The sequence below is a fragment of the Carassius auratus genome, chromosome 3, assembly GCF_003368295.1.
Source record: "Carassius auratus strain Wakin chromosome 3, ASM336829v1, whole genome shotgun sequence".
Lineage (NCBI taxonomy): Eukaryota > Metazoa > Chordata > Actinopteri > Cypriniformes > Cyprinidae > Carassius > Carassius auratus.
Window position 1 is genome coordinate 23,580,525 of NC_039245.1, and position 18,658 is coordinate 23,599,182.

Here is an 18,658-nt window from a genome sequence, read left to right on the forward strand (position 1 = left end):
ATAAAAGAATGAAAGTTAAAAAAAATGTACATAATATTAAAAAACCTATTTCATCACATAGAGGTAATATAACCAAACAAGCTTTTTGTTTTGTATGATGCTGTATATACAATGAGATTGATTAGATTTTTTAATTTATCCATTTTATCATTTTTAGCCACAATGATTTACAAAAGAGGAATGATTTATTGGGCTAGGCATACTATACAAGCAGGTTAAACTGGTTTGCATTAAACACATGCACTTTCTAAAACCCCACCTTCCATAGACATGACAGCCAATCCAGTTTCTGATTGGCTGAAAAATCTGGGCTACTCCCCCGACTTGATTTCTTGGGCTTCGTTTTCGAGAAAACACAATGAGAGTTACCTTCCGATAACGAAATGTGACTTTAGCTGGGTTCCGATTTCTGAGTGGATTTTTTTTCTGGCAAAAACATTCAACATTCAACATTCAGCCAAGATAATCAGCTTATTTTATGACATTGAAAGGAAGTTACTGCTTCACAACTCCACCTGGAGTATCTAGAGATGATATTTTATGCTTGAATCGTGTTGAAATTATTTGGTCTTTGAATGCTGATCATGATGCTTCAGGGAGAAGAATTATCTGATATGAAGCACAATGCTGTGAAAGTCTCCAACGATGAGAAAAATAAATAAAAGAAAGGTGTTTAAAAAATATATATATATATTTTAATTGGCATATAAGACATATTACTTTTTATTGTAGGCTAATATAACTCTTAATGAATTAGCCTAATAAAAATTTCATGTCCATTTGGAAGCAATTGCACTTGCATCGGATGTTTCGGTTTTTTCGATTTTTAGGAAAGGACATATAGTGCAGTACATATAGAAAATAAAGTGCAGTACATAAAGTACTTGATGTTAAAAGAGTGATTAATCATGATACAACACACACACACACACACACACAAACTTTGACATGGTCTTACTCAATCAAAACTAAAGATACCAAGGTTTATTTTCACAGAATGTTCTTTACATTATGTGTGTTGATGTATGTGGTTTTCAAAGAGAGGGTCACAAATTATTCATAATTTATTGATTCATTGATTTAACATAGTCACACATGTAACAGTTATCCTAATTTAAGACACATGGTCTAAAATGCATAGCAAAGCACTAGAGAATAAACTAAATTAGCCAATGTGCGCAGGCAGTAGCACAAAGAACTATAGTGTGCTCTATGGGCACAATGTATTTAACACAATTAAATTTTTTTATTAAATAATGGTATACCTGACTTCAGCAAGACACATACTATGGAGCATACTATACTATGAAATACACTCCACAAATACACTTCCCTTAAATACTCAGACCAAACAACAAAGAAATCTTCAAATCAGTTGTTCTTTAGGTTGCCGTGATCACATCAGGGTCACACCTGGCTGGAGATAAGCATTCTCACAGACCCCTATAGGGGAACACACCCCATTCTCAGCAAAACACCATTCTACAAAAGTTTTGAGTTCTTGGCATTTCTCTGTCAACTTTTAGTGACCCGGACCATGTACCCAGGGGGGAAGGATGGGTGAAGGGACCAAATTGCAAATGTTCTTTCGTCTAGATCTTCATATCTGATAAAATCATTGCGAGAGTTCCTGAGAGTTTAGCTTCACAAAGAGATCAAAGCCCTTGTTTTGTGGTATGGCATTTGCATTGCGAGAATTCCTGAGTGTTTGGCTTCATAAAGAATTAATTTCATGAGTAAATAATTTCATTCCTTTCAACAACAACAACAACAACAACAAAAAATCCTCCATGCTCATTGTTCATTATCTTGAAAATAGAAGTTATATCTCGGTCACTAAACTCCTCGGCAGTTTTTTATCCAACTGGACCAAAAAAACTAACCACTGTAACTTTCTAATATTTTTGTATTCTATCCGTTTTCATTTCTTCTCAGTTATTATACAATTAACAAAATCAAAAAAGACCTCTAACACGAGTTTGCTCTATTCTTTTTCTATTGTATCTGTTTTATTTGTATTTATTATATTTAAAAACTCCTTGCTATGTTTACTGTGTTAAGCTACTGTAACTGAGACTTGTTATAACACTTGTATATCATTGCTCTTTTTGTAGATTTTGATTGCTTTCACTGTCCATATTTGTAAGTCACTTTGGATAAAAGCGTCTGCTAAATGACTAAATGTAATATAAATGTAATGTGATGACATAAAACAACAATCACCCAATGCATTCTAAATGGAGGTGAGAAGGTTTCTGTTTTTTTCTGATATTTTCTTCATTCAGGAGCGTCTGATTGCACACAGCTTGTGTGGAGACGGATTCAACGTCAATCCGACTACTCCTTTGAGATCCAGCTCATCTCCAGACACTCCAGGTGCAGTTGTGAAGCGGTAGCTCTGAAGGAGGGAAGTGAAGAACAGGAAGAGCTCCATCCTGGCCAAACTCTCTCCAAGACATATCCTGCGGCCTGAAAATATAATTATTCAAAATGTATGACAGCATTAAGAGTGAATGTGTGCATATTTTGAAATAAAAATATATTTGCAAGAAGTTATGCAATAAACTTCAATTCCTTTACTGTTCTTTTTTTCTTTTAACTAAATTCCTTTAAATAAAAAAAATACCATAACTATCAAATACTGCTTTGACCTCCCTAATGTGGACATGGTTTGGGCCTTGAGCTAAAGTTTCACTGTACCTGCAGAAAAGGGCATAAAAGCATCTCTCTTCACAAACTGGCCCTTCTCATCAAGGAAGTGTTCTGGGAAAAAGCAGTTTGGTTTTTCCCATTCGCTTGGATCCTTCAAAACAGACGTCAGCAGAGGAACTACAGTGGTGCCCTACAAAATGGATAGAAAAGATCAAAACTTTAATCTTCTCTTGGCTTTATTTGTATTTATTCTTCTTACTGACCTTCTTGATGAAGTATCCATTGAAGGTAACATCACAGCTGGTCATATGAGGGAGATTCAAGGGTACTATGTTTGCCAGTCTCTGGGTTTCATGAATCACAGCATCTGTATATGGTAATTTCTTTCTGTCTTCCACCACTGGCTGACGTCCACCGATCACTCTGTCAATCTCCTCCTGAACTCGATCTGCACACAAATGAATTTTTTTTTGTTGCTTTTGACTCTTCAGCATTGAGGTCATAATCTTCATATGACTGTTTTTACCCTGTATATGAGGGTATTTGGCCATAAACATCAAACCCCAGCGCAGGGTCGTTCCTGTGGTGTCAGTACCAGCAATAAACAGATCTGTCACAGACATCATAAGATTGTCCTGGTGAAAGTATGAGTCCTTCTTGCCTGATTGCTGTCAAATGCAATCCACAAAATGCATATTTATTTACCAAATGAATATCTGATTATTACAGTAAAGGGGATCATCAAAAATTTTGTGGAGCAATAATTACATACCTCATCGCTTTGTTTGCGGATGAGAAAGGATTCGACAAATCCTCTGCTGTCATGTGGATTCAGAGTCTCCAGAAGTCCATTGATCAACTTAGTCATATGTTGTCTACTTTGCACAATATTTTTTACAATAATCCTTTTTTGTTTTAGGATTGGACCCAACCACGGAAATATATTATAAATCTAGAAATGCAATTCAGAGGCACAAGAAAGACTGAATGACAGATGTTCTATAGAGATGCACTTTGTTCCTTTACTACATTCCATAGCATAATGGTTGAAACAACCAACATGGGTTCTTCCATTTCATTTAGCAATATCAAGACCATTGGTCTATCTGCTCTTTCTGAAGGACTGGACCATTTCTTCATGAGCAATGCTTTCTCTAGATGACTTGGTTTCTTATTTTAACGAGGGATTGCACAGTGTACTCGATACACTTGCACCCTTAACACCTAAATCTTATTACTACTATAATATAATTGGGTTAAATTAAGGGAATACAAGGTCCTTGTTTAATACAGTAAATAATATCTTAAAGCCTCCTTAAACCCTTCCTTCCCATCTACACTCACCTAAAGGATTATTAGGAACACCATACTAATACTGTGTTTGACCCCCCTTCGCCTTCAGAACTGCCTTAATTCTATGTGGCATTGATTCAACATGGTGCTGAAAGTGTTCTTTAGAAATGTTGGCCCATATTGATAGGATAGTATATTGCAGTTGATGGAGATTTGTGGGATGCATATCCAGGGCATGAAGCTCCCATTCCACCACATCCCAAAGATGCTCTATTGGGTTGAGATCTTGTGACTGTGGGAGCCATTTTAGTACGGTGAACTCATTGTCATGTTCAAGAAACCAATTTGAAATTATTCAAGCTTTGTGACATCATGGTGCATTATCCTGCTGGAATTAGCCATCAGAGGATGGGTATATGGTGGTCATAAAGGGATGGACATGGTCAGAAACAATGCTCAGGACCGTGGCATTTAAACGATGCCCAATTGGCACTAAGGGGCCTAAAGTGTGCCAAGAAAACATCCCCCACACCATTACACCACCACCACCAGCCTGCACAGTGGTAACAAGGCATGATGGATCCATGTTCTCATTCTGTTTACACCAAATTCTGACTCTACCATCTGAATGTCTCAACAGAAACAGAGACTCATCAGACCAGGCAACATTTTTCCAGTCTTCAACGGTCCAATTTTGGTGAGCTCGTGCAAATTGTAGCCTCTTTTTTTCTATTTGTAGTAGAGATGAGTGGTGCCCGGTGGGGTCTTCTGCTGTTGTAGCCCATCCGCCTCAAGGTTGTGTGTGTTGTGGCTTCACAAATGCTTTGCTGCATACCTCGGTTGCAACGAGTGGTTATTTCAGTCAAAGTTACTCTTCTATCAACTTGAATCAGTCGGCACATTCTCCTCTGACCTATAGCATTAATAAGGCAATTTCGCCCTCAGGACTGCCGCATACTGGATGTTTTTCCCTTTTCACACCATTCTTTGTAACCAGCCTGTCTGGCACCAAAAACCATACCACACTCAAAATTTCTTAAATCACCTTTCTATCCATTCTGATATTCAGTTTGGAGTTCAGGAGATTGTCTTGACCAGGATTACACCCCTAAATACATTGAAGCAACTGTTATGTGATTGGTTGATTAGATAATTGCATTAATGAGAAATCGAACAGGTGTTCCTAATAATATTTTAGGTAAGTGTATATTCATGTGATAATTTAATGACCTTTAATACTAAAATTGTTAATATTCAACAACAATTCATTTCTCAAAATAATGTGGTATCTGATCTGTCGTATTTATAGATTCTCTTTTGTCGCTATTTTACAGTATCGAAATTCCAACTGTTGATGAAATATCAGGTTTTATTAAACAATCTAAGTCTTTCACTTGTCAGTTAGATCCACTCCTCAGTCACCTGGTCAAAGCTTGTTTACTTTCTCTATCAGGTATATTAGCTGATAATATACACTTATGTCTCAACTCTGGTGTGGTTCCTTCATCTTTTAAGGTTGCAGTAATCAATCCAAGACTTAATAAACCAGGAGCTGACACCAATAATCTAGCTAATTTTTGCCCGATTTCCAATTTGCACTTTCACTCAAAAAAATTTATAAAACAATTGTTGAATCTTATGTTCATTCCCATCTTTTAAAAAAATAATAGTCTGTTTGAAAAATTACAATCTGGTTTTCTGCCGTTTGCATAGTACAGAGAGGCTGCTGTTGTAAAAGTTGTCAATGATCTGCTGATGTCAGCCAATTCTAGACTTTTAACTATACTTATTCTACTCGATTTAACACCAGCCTTTGATACAATTTCTCATTAAGTTCTCTTAGTTAGACTACTCTGTATACTGTAGGTATTACTGGAGTCCCTATTAGTTGGTTCAGATCTTATCTCTATGGGCAAACAATTTGCTCAACTTAAATTCAGATAATATGTTTCACCTGTTATAGCTGGTGTTCCTCAAGGCTATGTTTTGTGCCCTCTTGTATTTATTATTTAATTACTACCCCCTTGGTAACATTTTTAGGAAATATGGCATCAATTTTCATTGATATGCTGACGACACCCAGCTTTATTTATTTTCTAAGCCAAATTCTACCCTTCTTGCCTAGTTTTCGCATAACTTTCTCAAGCTGAATATTGACAAAACAGAAGATATCCATTACATTTATTCATTTAGCTGACGATTTATCCAAAGTGACTTACAATTGCTATATATATATATATATATATATATCAGAGGTTGCACACCTCTGGAGCAACTAGGGGTTAAGTGTCTTGCTGAGGGATTGGTGTCATTGGTGTCTTACAGTGAATTCGAACCTGGGTCTCTCACACCAAAGGCTTGTGCCCTATCCACTACACCAACACCATCCCCGTTTTAATGTTTTGTCAATATTCAGCTTGAGAAAGTTATGCGAAAACTAGGAAAGAAGGGTGTTTTTTAATTTACTTGGCAGTCAGTTGGAAAGTCACAAGCCTCACGGTTTTCACTTAAAATATCCTAAATGGTGTGCAGAAGACAAACAAAGCTTTTACAGGTTTGGGGTGACTTGGGGGTAAGTGATTAATGACATTTTTTTTTTTTGGGGGGGGGGGGGGGGTTGAAAATCCCTTTAAACCCTTTTTATGGGATCAGTGTGACTGACTGTTTGCTATGGACTTAAAACCTTAAATAAGCACAAATTATTGCATGCATCTTCTCTGCTGCTGTGGTTTCAAATTCTATAAAACTACTTTGCTTGCATAGTGTTCATGTAGCCTAGTGTTATGTCATTTTAATACGGTTTGTGACCACACATTTACACACATTTTGTTTTACCTCAATGGGGTATATTTTCCATTTATTGCATACTTGAATTATCAGTAACATGATATTGAACTTGATTAAATTGATATTGTAATTTCAAGAGTTGTAATGGTGTATGACATGGTTTGGTAATTATCATTTTTTTTTAATTTGTAGATCAGTACATAAACGTCTACACTAATCTTATTTACTTACTTTTGTGGAGTTTTATTTTTAAGGGCAATCTGTATTTTTACTCAAGTACAGTACTTGATTTGTGTACTTCATCTAACACTACAAAACAGGTCCACATGCATTATTAATAGATTTTTTAATGCCTCTTGGTAGTTGACAAACTATAGACCAATGTCAGCATATAAAGCATACATACCATCATGGAAGTCGATCCAGCAAAGTAAACATTCTCATTTGCACTGTCGACCATTTCAGTGAATCGAGGATCTGTATATTCAAATCTGCTGCCATACACGATAGATGAGATGATGTTTGACATAGCATAGTTCACAGGCTGTGTCATGTCGAAGGGTTTCCCTGTGAAGAGGAAATGACAAACTGTCTCTAAAAACATGAATGCATGTGTGTACGTGTCTCAGCTTGTACCTTCAAACTTATCAAACTCTCTTTCGAGATACTGAATTTCCTCTATGATTTTCTCTTCACTTCCTCTCTTGCCCATCCCAAGCTCTCGTAGGTTGCTGATAGCAAAGCATCGCATCTCTTTCCAGTTCTTTCCATTTGAAAAGACGATCCCTGTTCAAAAAAAAAAAAAAAAACATCTCAGAATCCCAACAACACTAGTAGAGAATGGTCATGCAGTGAGTCAAACTTACTGGCAAACAAAAATGTAAAAGAAAAGAAAATGTTCTGCCTACATATACTCACTGAAGACATTTTTTTTACATTTCAAGTCAAAAATTTTAATGCATTTTTGTTTTTTCATTGTTTAATCGGCTGTTTCCCACTCACTTGTGTATGACTCCTTATAACGAGCTCATATGTGTGCCAAGTTTATTTCATTTAATTAAGTGATGTTTTAATAACAAATTTCGGGAGGAGCACGTGCAGATAATTAAGACGGCTAATTCATCATCAGTAATCACATCTATCTATCCAATCACTGAAAGAGAGAACCCCTATAAATAATCAATATCCGACCTTCATTATTTCTAGTCTTTCAGCTTTCAGTTCGCTCCATTTGCCATCTTATCACAGACCCAATTTCCCATCCAATGAAGAGAACTATACCTAGGATTTTTTTTTTTCAGATCTGCCAGCCCCATGATCAATCCTACCCCACCAGATACTGCTGCCGAGCACCAGGCTTTGTCGCACCTGCATCTCTTCTCGACCAGCCACGCACTGTGGCCAATAGACCGTACAAAGCCACTAGCTCACCTCGCTCGTCACCACCATTTTCCCGCACAAGATCCGGTTCTCCTCGAGCACTAAGTCGCAGCAGCAACAGGCCTTCAATGAGCCTGGGCCATGCCCCAGATCTGAGCTTTCTTTCTTCCGAATATCATGTCTTGCAAATTAATTCATTTTCAGGTGAAGTTTTTCACAGCTAAAGTTTGTTAAACAACGTTACGACTCAATTGTGTCGGATGTTCACTTTTTAACCATGAAGCAAATGAGGCGGTTTTCTTTCCAAAGTTAATCATCCGCAATGAAATGTCTGAAAGTATTACATTTGCTTTACTGTGCATATTCAAACCTCTTCCTTCTCTCCATCTTCCGCCACATCCCTACCCATCCCTCCGAACAATCTCGCCTTGGAACCACCCCCCGTAGTAAGCAACATCAGGACACAGATTTTGTCAGAAGGCAGAGGCCTTCAAGACTTACGTGCCGTCAGAATGATTACATATCAAAGAAGCTCACCGATCCCTCATCTGCCAACCCATTTAACGCCAGTCCATCCCTGTTCACACAAACTCCTGACCCACCATAGCAAGTCCCCTTTATCATCCCCTAATCCATCAATAATTACCTATCCCTACTCCTGCCATCCCAGCAGCATGCCACTCCTGCAGGAGCCTTAACTAATTCCCACAATGCCGCAGCAGTGTCCACTCCCACAGGAGCCTTTTCTGTATTTCTGTCCTGCCACAGCAGTGTCTGTTGTGCAAACTTCATACAGCTTAAACTGTACATTATACTTCTTGTTACAATTATGGTAGAACCATCACCTCTACCACAAAAGACTGCTTTGTAAGTAATCTTCCTGATGTATCCCAATTCCTTAGCATATCCAAAACCTCAGACCAACTTGATGATGTAAAAGAAAATATGGAGAAATAAAGCATCAAAAGGTGTTGACTCTCAGAGAAACTCAGAGTCAACCTCAACAAGAGTTGACTGAACTTGCACAATTCAGCTGTTCTGAATCCAAAAATTCTGAATGTCCCATCTCAGAGTAAGTCAACTCAGAGTTCAAATTTTAACTTGTTACTAGTTTAACTAGTTGGTGGAAACTCCTTTTGAAACGGGTCTATAGCACCATCAACAGGGAAACAACAAAAAAGTGCTGAAACACAGTATATATATATATATATATATATATATATATATATATATATATATATATATATATATTGAGCTGAACTAATGGATAACTATGGAAACTAACGAACAGATGAGTGTAAATGGGAACAAATAAACAACAAATTTGCAGGGTAACATGAGGGGAACAAAGCAATAATGAAGACACAAGAAACAAAACAAAAAAAAGAAACAGGAAAAAGAAACATCCTACCATTCTCATCATTCATTATCCGGAAACTAGGTGCAATATCTCTGTCGCCAAACTCTTCTGCATGATTCACTAGAGCTTCTTTGACTGTTTTGTATCCAACTAAGACAACCATTTTTTTAGGACCCAAAAACACTTGGAATATGTTCCCGTAGATTTTGGAGAGCTGGAGGATGCAGAGGAAGACATTTACAAACAAATCTCAAAAGGTTAGGCACATGTTTAAATGTGTCATGTTCTCACCTCAAAGAAGGTGTCAAAGGGTCTCGTGAGATCAAGGTTCAGCAGGTTCCCCAACATCGGCAGTGGTTTGGGTCCTGGTGGCTCTTTCCCTTCTTTCTGAGATTTGGATCCAGAGGAAAGCAAATACAAACCAAGAAGCAACAGTAAAGCTCCCAGGAATGTACCTGTGCTGGAAAACTGCAGCAGTGAGTCGACAACAGCCATTTTCTCTATGAAGCACTCTCCTCAACTGATGCACTCGCACATTTATAGCAGCTGTGTATGGGAGGGTCCTAAACCTACAAAAAAAAATTAAATCCATGACAAGAAAAGGTTGGTGTGATTAGCAGGTATGTGTCATGCTGTGATTATTTGGCAATCTTCTTCAGCATGTTAAAACAGGACAGAAATGTATAACATATAACATAATATAACAGGCCATAAAACCAAAACTTTAGTTTGAACACAATCTTTGCACCAATATATTGCATGCTTTTCGTTTTATATATGCACTTAATATTGTGATATTTTCTCCAATTGACAATAATCAGCACATAATGAGCATGTCTGAACTATAACACAGATATCTGTGACCTTTATTAACCTTTAATCCTGTGTAATCTCTCGTCTATACCTTATGATGTGTACAGAGACACCCATGTTTAATATGTAATAAAAAAAATTATTAAAAAAAAATGTTATAAGCTCTATTTTTTATTTTGTGTGCATTATTAACTTTATAGGAATTAAATCAGACACACACACAAATAATCCGTGTTTTTGGATGAGTATTAAAACCAAATGGATGGATTTTACCAAAACTGAATTCAAGATTCCTTTTCTGTAATAAAACAATCAAATTCACTAATCTGAAAATAGGATCTAAAGCTGGCCCAATTTCCCCTCTTCCTCCTCATGAGTTCATGACTCCTCACAGCCTCTCCTTCCCTTCGGGTCTTAGTCTTCTACAAGCTGTTTTAAGTGTGGTCAATATAAATACTTCAGGTATGACTGGAATATGGTTTCACCCTAGCATCAACAGAAAAGATAAGAACAAAGAAAACAAAACCTGTTCTACTGATGTGGGAGATCCCCCATTAAAGATCTTCGATAACATTTGCTTTCATCGCTAAAACTAGGTGTGTGACTTTTTGACATTAGACTGATTATATCTCACATATCACATTCAGTGATAATGTGCTTTATTTTAAAAATCACCTTGGAATTATAAGGTTCTATCTGCATTCGGAGCCGTTTCAAGAAATTGAGCTTCAAAGTTTTTGCATTCCATATATTGATATGGGAGATAGGGAACAAGTTTCTTTCATACAACAGTGCCAAAATGTACACAATTTTAAAGGTCCCATTTTTCGTGATTTTTTGAAGCTTTGATTGTGTTTACAGTGCACAATATAATATGTGTTCATGTTTCACGTGTAAAAAAACACAGTATTTTTCACACAATTCACCTATCTGTATACTGCTGTTTTCACTGTCATAAAAATGGGCTGATGACTTCTTGTTCTATAGAGTTCCTCCTTCAGAAATAGGTAACAAGTTGTGATTGTGCCAGCGGTCCCTGTGTAGTGATTCGATACCAGCTTAGAGCATGCGGCCCTCCTGTAAATACGATTGGGCTAGAACACACGTGCTGGAGATGTACTTATAATCACAGGAGCGTTTTTACTGAAGAGATGCGCATGAAAATCGCATTTGATTTTTTTGTACAGCCCTAACATCTATTTAACAAAGCTAAACAGTATTGCCCTTTGTGTAATAAGATACAGAAACTGTTAAATGCAACAACTTAAATAATAAAATACACTTACCGATTGTGGTCCATAAACAACGCCTTCTTCCAGACAAAGAGGGAACTGCTCCATCTTTCAGGAATAATCAATTCCTCATTGTCATTGGGATATTTCCCCAAAACCTTCAAACTGGCTGTTATTAAGCCTCTCATAAAAAAAAAAAAACACACACACACAACTTGATCCCAAAGAACTAGTTAATTATAGACCAATCTCGAATCTCCCTTTTCTGTCCAAGATATTAGAAAAGGTAGTATCCTCACAATTATATTCCTTCTTAGAAAAAAATGGTATCTGTGAGGATTTCCAGTCAGGACTTAGACCGTATCATAGTACTGAGACTGCTCTCCTTAGAGTTACAAATGACCTGCTCTTATCATCTGATCGTGGATGTATAGTCTCTATTAGTTCTGTTGGATCTTAGTGCTGTGTTTGACACAATTGACCACAACATTATTTTGCATAGACTTGAACACTTTGTTGGCATTAATGGTAGTGCATTAGCATGGTTTAAATCGTACTTATATAACCACCATGAGTTCTTAGCAGTGAATGAAGAGGTATCATATCGATCACAAGTGCAGTATGGAGTACCTCAAGGCTCAGTCCTAGGGCCGCTACTCTTCACGCTTTATATGTAACCTTGGTAGATATCATCAGGAAACAAGGTGTTAGCTTACAGTGTTATGCTGATGATACTAAGATCTATATTTCTTCATAGTCCGGTGATACACAACAATTTGAAAAACTAATGGAATGCATAGTCGATATAAAAAAACTGGATGCTAGTAATTTCTTACTACTAAATTCTGAAAAAAACAGAGGTGTTAATAATAGGACCTAAAAACTCTGCATGTAATAACCTAGAACACTGTCTAAGACTTGATGGCTGCCCTATTAGGAACCTAGATGTGCTATTTGATAGCAATCTTTCCATAGAAAGTCATGTTTCTAGCATTTGTAAAACTGCATTTTTCCATCTCAAAAATATATCTAAATTACGGCCTATGCTCTCAGTGTCAAATGCAGAAATGTTAATCCATGCATTTATGACCTCAAGGTTAGATTATTGTAATTCTATATTGGCTGGTTGTTCTGCAGGCTTAGTAAACAAACTACAGTTAGTCCAAATTGCAGCAGCAAGAGTTCTTACTAGAATCAGGAAGTATGACCATATTAGCCCGGTCCTTTCAACACTGCACTGGCTCCCTATCAAACATCATATAGATTTAAAAATATTGCTTATTACTTAAAAAGCCCTGAATGGTTTACCACCTCAGTATTTGAATGAGCTCCTGTTACATTATAATCCTCCACGTCTGATACGTTCTCAAAACTCTGGTAATTTGATAATACCTAGAATATCAATATCAACTGTGGGCAGCAGATCCTTTTCCTATTTGGCGCGTAAACTCTGGAATAACCTACCTAACATTGTTCGGGAGGCAGACACACTCTTGCAGTTTAAATCTAGATTAAAGACCCATCTCTTTAACCTGGCTTACACATAACATGCTAATATGCTTTTAATATCCAAATTCGTTGAAGGATTCTTAGGCTGAATTAATTAGGTAAGCCGGAACCGGGAACACTTCGCATAACACCCGATGTACTTGCTACATCATTAGAAGAATGACATCTAATATTAGTCTGTTTCTCTCTTATTCCGAGGTCACAGTAGCCACCAGATCCAGCCTGCATTCAGATCAGAGGGTCACTGCAGTCACTCGGATCCAGTACGTATCCAGACCAGATAGTGGAACGGCACATAGTACCTCTACATCCCTGAAAGACAGTGGAGACCCATACAACTAGAGCCCCAGATACAGATCCCCTGTAAATACCTTGTCTCAGAGGACCACCAGGACAAGACCACAGGAAACAGATGATTATTCTGCACAATCTGACTTTGCTGCCAGCCTGGAATTGAACTGCTGGTTTCAACTGGTCAGAGGAGAACTGGCCCCCCAACTGAGCCTGGTTTCTCCATTCTGTCACCGATGGGGTTTCGGTTCCTTGCCGCTGTCGCCTCTGGGTTGCTTCGTTGGGGTCACTTCATCTACAGCGATATCATTGACTTGATTGCAAATAAATGCACAGACACTATTTAAACTGAACAGAGATGACATCACTGAATTCAATGATGAACTGCCTTTAACTGTCATTTTACATTGACACACTGTTTTCCTAATGAATATTGTTCAGTTGCTTTGACGCAATATATTTTGCTTAAAGCGCTATATAAATAAAGGTGACTTGACTTGATAGTTAATGTGATTAACCTCTGGCTCATCTACTTATAAATAACTAAATAAATAAAGATAAAAGGTAAATGAAGAGAAAAGATTGTGCTGCATTTAAGACACGTGTGTAAGACACATGTGATCCCATGCAGCGAGGTTCACATATTTATAAGTGACTTCAATACATTTTTGTTGCTGCAATACTGAAAGAAGTGGTGAACCTTCACTTGTCTGAGGATGATTTGCTTTAATTACTAACTGTGTCAAGGGTTGACAGGAACATGTTTTAATTTTTACGTACAAATGCTAACAGGTTTAAGAACACAAAAGCTCAAGATTAATAATAGCATTATTATAAAGTGGAATATTATGTGTTTTTTTTAAACCATATGCTCTCATAAAACAAAATATGCTAAAATACGCTAATTTACCTTTAAGGGACCAATAGAGTATGTAGAATTTAGAGATAATTAAGATTCAAATATTTATCTTTAGCTTCTGAACCTTATGGTACTAACACCTTCTGATACGGTTAATAAAAAGTGTGCACGGTGACATTTCCAGTGCGGCGGTGGCTGGCCAGTAAACAAGGATCTGCCATTACCAGCCCTCCTCGGTAGGGACTTGCCGGGGTTCGACCTCCTGCTCGCCTCTGTCACCCAGCCTGCTATCCCCGCCAGAAACCGCCCAAACCAGAAGACCATGAGGAAGTCCCGTCGGTGTCCCATGTTGCTGGCCTTGGACAGCCCAAAGGACGGTGAGTCGCACCCTCGAAGTTCTAATCTCTACTTTGATCTTTACCAGCAGGTGACTGGGGCCGGGGGTTTTGCCAAGAAGCAACATGAGGACAACCGCTTAAAACACTATTGTGCCCAAGTGAGAGGGAGAGAGCTCCAGCCAGCACCCCACCAAACTCCTCACTTTGTGGTGAGAAATGGCCTGATTTACTGTGTCGCCATAAGACCCGCATGGAAGCCATCACCCAGGAGCTGTTCCTTCTGTGTAGCCGGGTCAGAATGCCCTCCCAGATACTGACTAACCAGGGCACTCCTGTTCATGTCCCGGATGATGGCGGACCTATGCAAGCTCCTAAAGGTCCAACAGCTACGCACCATGGTGTACCACCCCCATACCAACTGGCTCGTCGAGCGGTTCAACCAAACTTTAAAGCAGATGTTGCACCGAGTGGCTGCCGAAGATAAACGGGACTGGGACAAGATGTTACCCTACGTGCTCTTCAGTATCTGAGAGGTCCCTCAACCCTCCACTGGCATCACACAGTTCAAACTCCTCTTCGGTCAACAGCCCCGCGGACTACTTGACGTCACCCGAGAGGCCTGGGAACAACAACCTGCAGTACACCGGACCACCATGGAACACGAGCGGGAGATGCAAGAGCAGATCGACCGAGTCATGCCCATCATCGAGGAACACCTCGCCAAAGCTCAACAGGCCCAGCAGCGACACTACAACTGGGCGGCACAACCACGGGAGTTCCAGTGAGGAGACCACGTACTGTTTCTGGTCCCCACGGCTGCCTGCAAAAGGTGCACAGTTTCATTCACACAAACACTAAACACCATTATGGTAACACAAAATACTGAAATAATGCAATAAACATTAATTTAACAACTTTAGATGAAATATAAAACCCACGCAACTTGACAGGAGAAACAGGCTGGATTCAGCTGCGGGTTTACACTGTGCTTTATTAAAGCAGAGGAGTAACGTTCCACAGTTTAGCTCGTAGTAAGGGGGTGAGAAGTCGTAGCAGATGAGTCAAAGCAGATGAGTAACGTTCCACAGGATAGTTCGTATGACAGCTGAGACCGGAGGAATGACAACTGGAAGCTTCTAGGAGCTCTGGGTTTGTGAGAACAGGAGGCAGAGAAAACAGCTGAAGACACTGGAGCCTGAGGACAAGACACGACAAGGTGAGTACACAGACCAGCTGGGAGATCGGCGCTATTGGTACGAATAACAACAGTCTGACAACACAGGGAATTATAAAGGGAAAGAATTAGAAGAACATTGAGAACAGGTGGTGAGCAATTAAGGTTAACAACGGAGAAACAAGGAGGGCAGGGGGGAACTCAAATCAAACAGGCAGACGCAGTGAGCAAACACACACACAAACACATCCACAACCCCAACAACTGATAGGAAAAAACTAAAAATAATAATAACAAAAATAAATATGAAGTGTCATGCAAGGAATTCTGGGAGTGTCAATTTACAATTTTTCACTCTAATTTCAACGACTTATTCTTTTTCACTTACAAAAACTGTAATTTTAACATTATTTTACTGTAAAACTACATTAAATGTAATTACAGTTATTCACCGTATATAGTATGGAAACTTAGTGATAACCAATTAACAGGTTTTTACTGTAGCATTTTTACAGTTTTTTACTGTTAAGATTACAAAAAAAACTCTGCAGTGTAGACCTATATTTGAATGCGGAGCAACGAGCTCATTGGCTACCAATACAGGAGGGAACCATTCAGTTGTGCCATGTGATGATGTCATTAGGTCAGATTGAGTTATGATGGGTACACACCAAAAGAAAATCGGGCTGATTATAAAAATTAACTAAACAATATCCAATCAGAAAGTGAATGATCATGTTCTTAAAGAGTGATGTAAGATCTGATAACAATTATTTAAAGTGTATTTAAAAAGGCAATTTCAAAGAGAATAAGATCTCCTTTCCTAGAGAGACCTGAGAACAACAATTATATATATATATATATATATATATATATATATATATCAGTGTGATCTTGTGACCATAGCTCACTCTGTAACTTGTACAGACCATGTCCCTGCCATTTACACGACTTCATGCTAACCTTTTTCTTTCTTTTTTTTCTGTGAATTTTCTGTGAAAATCATTCCAAACACTATCATTGCAATTTCTTCCTGCATATCGTCCACAATGCTTATTCTGAAGTCTCGCGAGATTTTCCAAGATTTCCTGCGTTCACAGTTGAGACTCTGTTTGTGTTGAAAATATGTTTGTGCGTGGTGTGCTGTCATTATCATTGAAATCACGAAATATGTGTGTAACATCTCTGTTGTCATGCCTGGTTGCCTGCACCACTGTGAGACTTTGAAGGGCGCTCCTTGTTGTGTCTCCTGGTTAAGCTGTATTATATATATTAGTGTCTACCTGGTTTAGCTGTATTCCATTTCCTGTTTGGTCCTGGTTTGTGTATATTAAGCCCTGGTCTGCTATTGTTAGTGTGAGTGTGAATTTTCATTAAAAGGTCTTAAACAGCATTTGGTCCCACTGTCTGTAGCCTACTTCTGCTCATCCGTAATATATGCGTCCAAACTCCTCTGAAATGTTTATTAGTGCCTGTTTGACAGCCTTGTATCCTGTCAATATTACCACTTTTTTGGGGCCAAAGTGCACTGTGAAAACCGATCCATATTGTTTTGACAGCTGTAAGACAAATGATCATGGAAGTCTAAAAGCCATGTATGGCACTATATGGCTGCTTTATTTATTTCTGTCTTTACACTGTAATGTCTCTAATCATTAGATGTTTTGTTCAATAGCTCACCTCCCAAAGGCTCATGTAGGTTTTCTTGAGGTTAAACATGTGCAGGTTTCCCAGCAGTGGCAGCGGTTTGGGTCCTGGAGGATATTTTCCATCATCCTGAGAGCCCTCTTCACTTCCTCTTACAATTTCTCTTCTGATGCTTTACACATTTTCCATCAGCAATCTCAATGTCTTCATCCATGGACCAAGAAATGGACACATGTTTTAGATCTACAGGTAGAGACACAGCAGCATAAAAATGCATCTGTTCATCTGACATAAGAAAATAGAGTTTCAGGCCAGAGCCAAATCTATTTTAACAGCACTTGAGCATGTGACTGAACTGTATACAACTTTTTTGGTCATTTTCTCATATTTTTAAATCTGATTGCATCCAAATGATTGCTTCTTATTTTAAACACCATATAATGCACTGGCATTGATTTACAAATGCACCACAGAGCCACGATATTAGATTCATGAACTGCTTGCGTATCACTCATAAAAATTATGGTTCTTTTATTGGCATCTGTGATTTCAAGAACTTTTAACATCAACAAAAGGGTCTTTAGTGAAAAAGCATTCTTTATCCAAAAACAAAAAAAAAAGGTCATTTTAAGAACTGTCAACTGAAAGGATCATCACTGCAAAACCCTCTTTTGAATGGTCAAAGAACATTAGAATGCAATAGCAGAATGCAAATGCACAGAAAACAAGGCACACATTGCCTTTAAGCAAAGTGTATGGAGGTAAATCAGTAACTTAACTCGGGAGCTTGTTTATCTGAATGTGAGAACTTGTCATATTAGCATTCATACTTGTAAGTTGAAATTTACACTCACAGCTCTGATGTGAAAAGCTGAATCTTTCAATTTGCACACACAGACAATGATCAAAACACACATGATTTGAATTGGAATGACATTCACACAAAGAAAATGACATACACAATACTTCAGTTTTGCTGCAGAACATCAAGTCAGCACTTACAACCTCTCAGATCTGGCAGTACAAGTTCAAATCCTAGCACTTTGACTTGTGCTACTCATTCTTTGGTAGTCCTGTTGCAAAACTCAATTGTGCACTTTTGTATGCAAATGTGAGAGAGCAGAGCCGGGAGCTGGGCTTTGGTGCGAATGAAGACATTTTATTGATCAATGCCTGAACAATGTCAGCCAACGTGACTTGCCAAGAAATATATTTTTGTTTTATGCATATGACATATGATGATATGATGTATCAGTTATTCGTAAAACACTGCAAACTATTTTCACTGAATATCCTTAGCTTTTAGTTGTAGACAAATAATGG

The 18,658-nt window shown here is 38.2% G+C and overlaps 1 protein-coding gene across 1 annotated transcript; it reads right to left on the minus strand.

Moving 5' to 3' along the window:
- Positions 1-969: 969 nt before the first annotated feature.
- Positions 970-10,004, minus strand: LOC113051623 (cytochrome P450 2K1-like). The gene is made up of 9 exons (XM_026215525.1): positions 9,764-10,004; positions 9,524-9,686; positions 7,369-7,518; positions 7,139-7,299; positions 3,425-3,604; positions 3,179-3,320; positions 2,916-3,100; positions 2,701-2,842; positions 970-2,469 (listed from the first exon to the last, which is right to left on the minus strand). The coding sequence occupies exons 1-9, from the start codon at positions 9,965-9,967 to the stop codon at positions 2,282-2,284; spliced, it is 1,515 nt and encodes a 504-aa protein (XP_026071310.1). The 5' UTR covers positions 9,968-10,004; the 3' UTR covers positions 970-2,281.
- Between the last annotated feature and the right edge of the window lie 8,654 nt (positions 10,005-18,658).